The 1,471-nt window shown below is 43.6% G+C and overlaps 1 protein-coding gene across 1 annotated transcript in view; it reads right to left on the reverse strand.

Moving 5' to 3' along the window:
- Window positions 1-1,471, reverse strand: part of LOC115294035 (olfactory receptor 2B11-like) — a 15,444-nt gene that overhangs the window by 13,256 nt on the left and 717 nt on the right. Inside the window, exon 2 of the mRNA XM_029941736.1 lies at window positions 1,163-1,217. Coding sequence (XP_029797596.1) covers window positions 1,163-1,217 — 55 coding nt within the window. The remainder of the gene's footprint in view (window positions 1-1,162; window positions 1,218-1,471) is intronic.

Below are 1,471 nucleotides of genomic sequence, written 5' to 3' on the forward strand. Positions count from 1 at the left end.
TTTAAGAAGCTGGTTACTTGTTAGGTAACTGAAACACTGAAAGATACGTCTGCTCTTAAGACCTGCGTCCTAGAAAGATGACCCCCTTGTAAGTGTGAGTAACGAGCTGGATAAGGAAGGAATTGCTTCTGGGAAAACAGCTAGCAGGCTCCAAGCAGGTCCAGATGGTCACCCTGGCTGAGGATGGCAGTGTCAAGAACGCAGTTAATTTGTCCTATGACATTAGACTAGCAAAGCCAGTAGGAAAGTCCATGGATGAAATGTAGTCAATGAAGAACATTAACAGAAATAACCTGAACACTCTGAGTCAGGGTAACTGATGCAGAGGCAGCCAGGAATGAGGACGAAGGTGCTGGACTAAAGTTAGAGGAACAACTGACAGGTTTAAATTGGGATGCTCTAGCTAACAATGTCAGAAAGGAGGGACACCTGCATGGCTCAGTCAGTTGAGCATCTGCTCTTGATTTTAGCTCAGGTCATGATCTCGAAGTTCATGAGATTAAGTTTGGTGTTGAGCTCTGTGCTGACAGCATGAAACCTGCTTGGGATTCTCCCTCTTTCCTTCTCTGTCTGCTTCTCCTCTGCTTGCTCTCTCTCCCTTCCCCTCTCTCTCTCTCTCAAAATAAATAAATAAACTTTAAAAACAATGTCAAAAAGGAGATGAGATGTCAGCAAAGAAGTGACAGCTAGAAACACAGATCTGGAAGGACTCTGAGGGAATTGTGGCAGACGTGAAAATTACTGTGATTATCCAGGGTAGCAAGGCAATGCCTTGGAGAACACCTCAATTTGGGTGATGGGAAGATGGAAGGCGGTCAAGGGAATCCAGAGCCTGAATCTGAAGTGGAGCTCTAAGTGGAAAGGGCTGGAGCACAAGGCATCAAATGCAGAGCAAGAAGGGACAGGCTGGTCATTGTCCAGATTTGCAGGCCACCAGTTGTGTGTGTGTGAGTCCGTGCATGTCTGGTACACTGAAGCTCCTCCTCTCCAGGCTCCTCACCACTTTCTCTTGGGTGACATTACTTTCCTGTTTCTATCATTCTCTTCATCACAGTCTTGTGCAGGAATGCTATTGCTGCTTTGCCGGTCACCAACAGCTTTTTCTTAAGCAAAGTAGTAAAAGAATAATAGTTGTGAGCTTAGTTTTCAATCTTGGCGTTACCACTTGCTGCTATGTAGGTAATGTAAAGTAGACCAGCCATCTTCCCCAAGCCATTCTGTTCAACAGCAAAATGGGGGTAAAAACAGTAAAAAACATCTCTCTTACTGAACCACTAAAGCACTAAGTAAGATAATCACATAAAGTTGTTATCATAGCACCTGGCTCACAGTGAGTGTTCAATAATTTGCATTCATTACTAAGTATGACCCATACCTACCCCTCTATCTTCTTTAGTTTCTACATATTTTTATATCTGTACTCACTTTTCTTATAACTTGTCCTGTTCTTGTCCAGTGTAGACTCTGAGAA

Source organism: Suricata suricatta, chromosome 6, assembly GCF_006229205.1.
Source record: "Suricata suricatta isolate VVHF042 chromosome 6, meerkat_22Aug2017_6uvM2_HiC, whole genome shotgun sequence".
In the NCBI taxonomy this organism is placed as follows: domain Eukaryota; kingdom Metazoa; phylum Chordata; class Mammalia; order Carnivora; family Herpestidae; genus Suricata; species Suricata suricatta.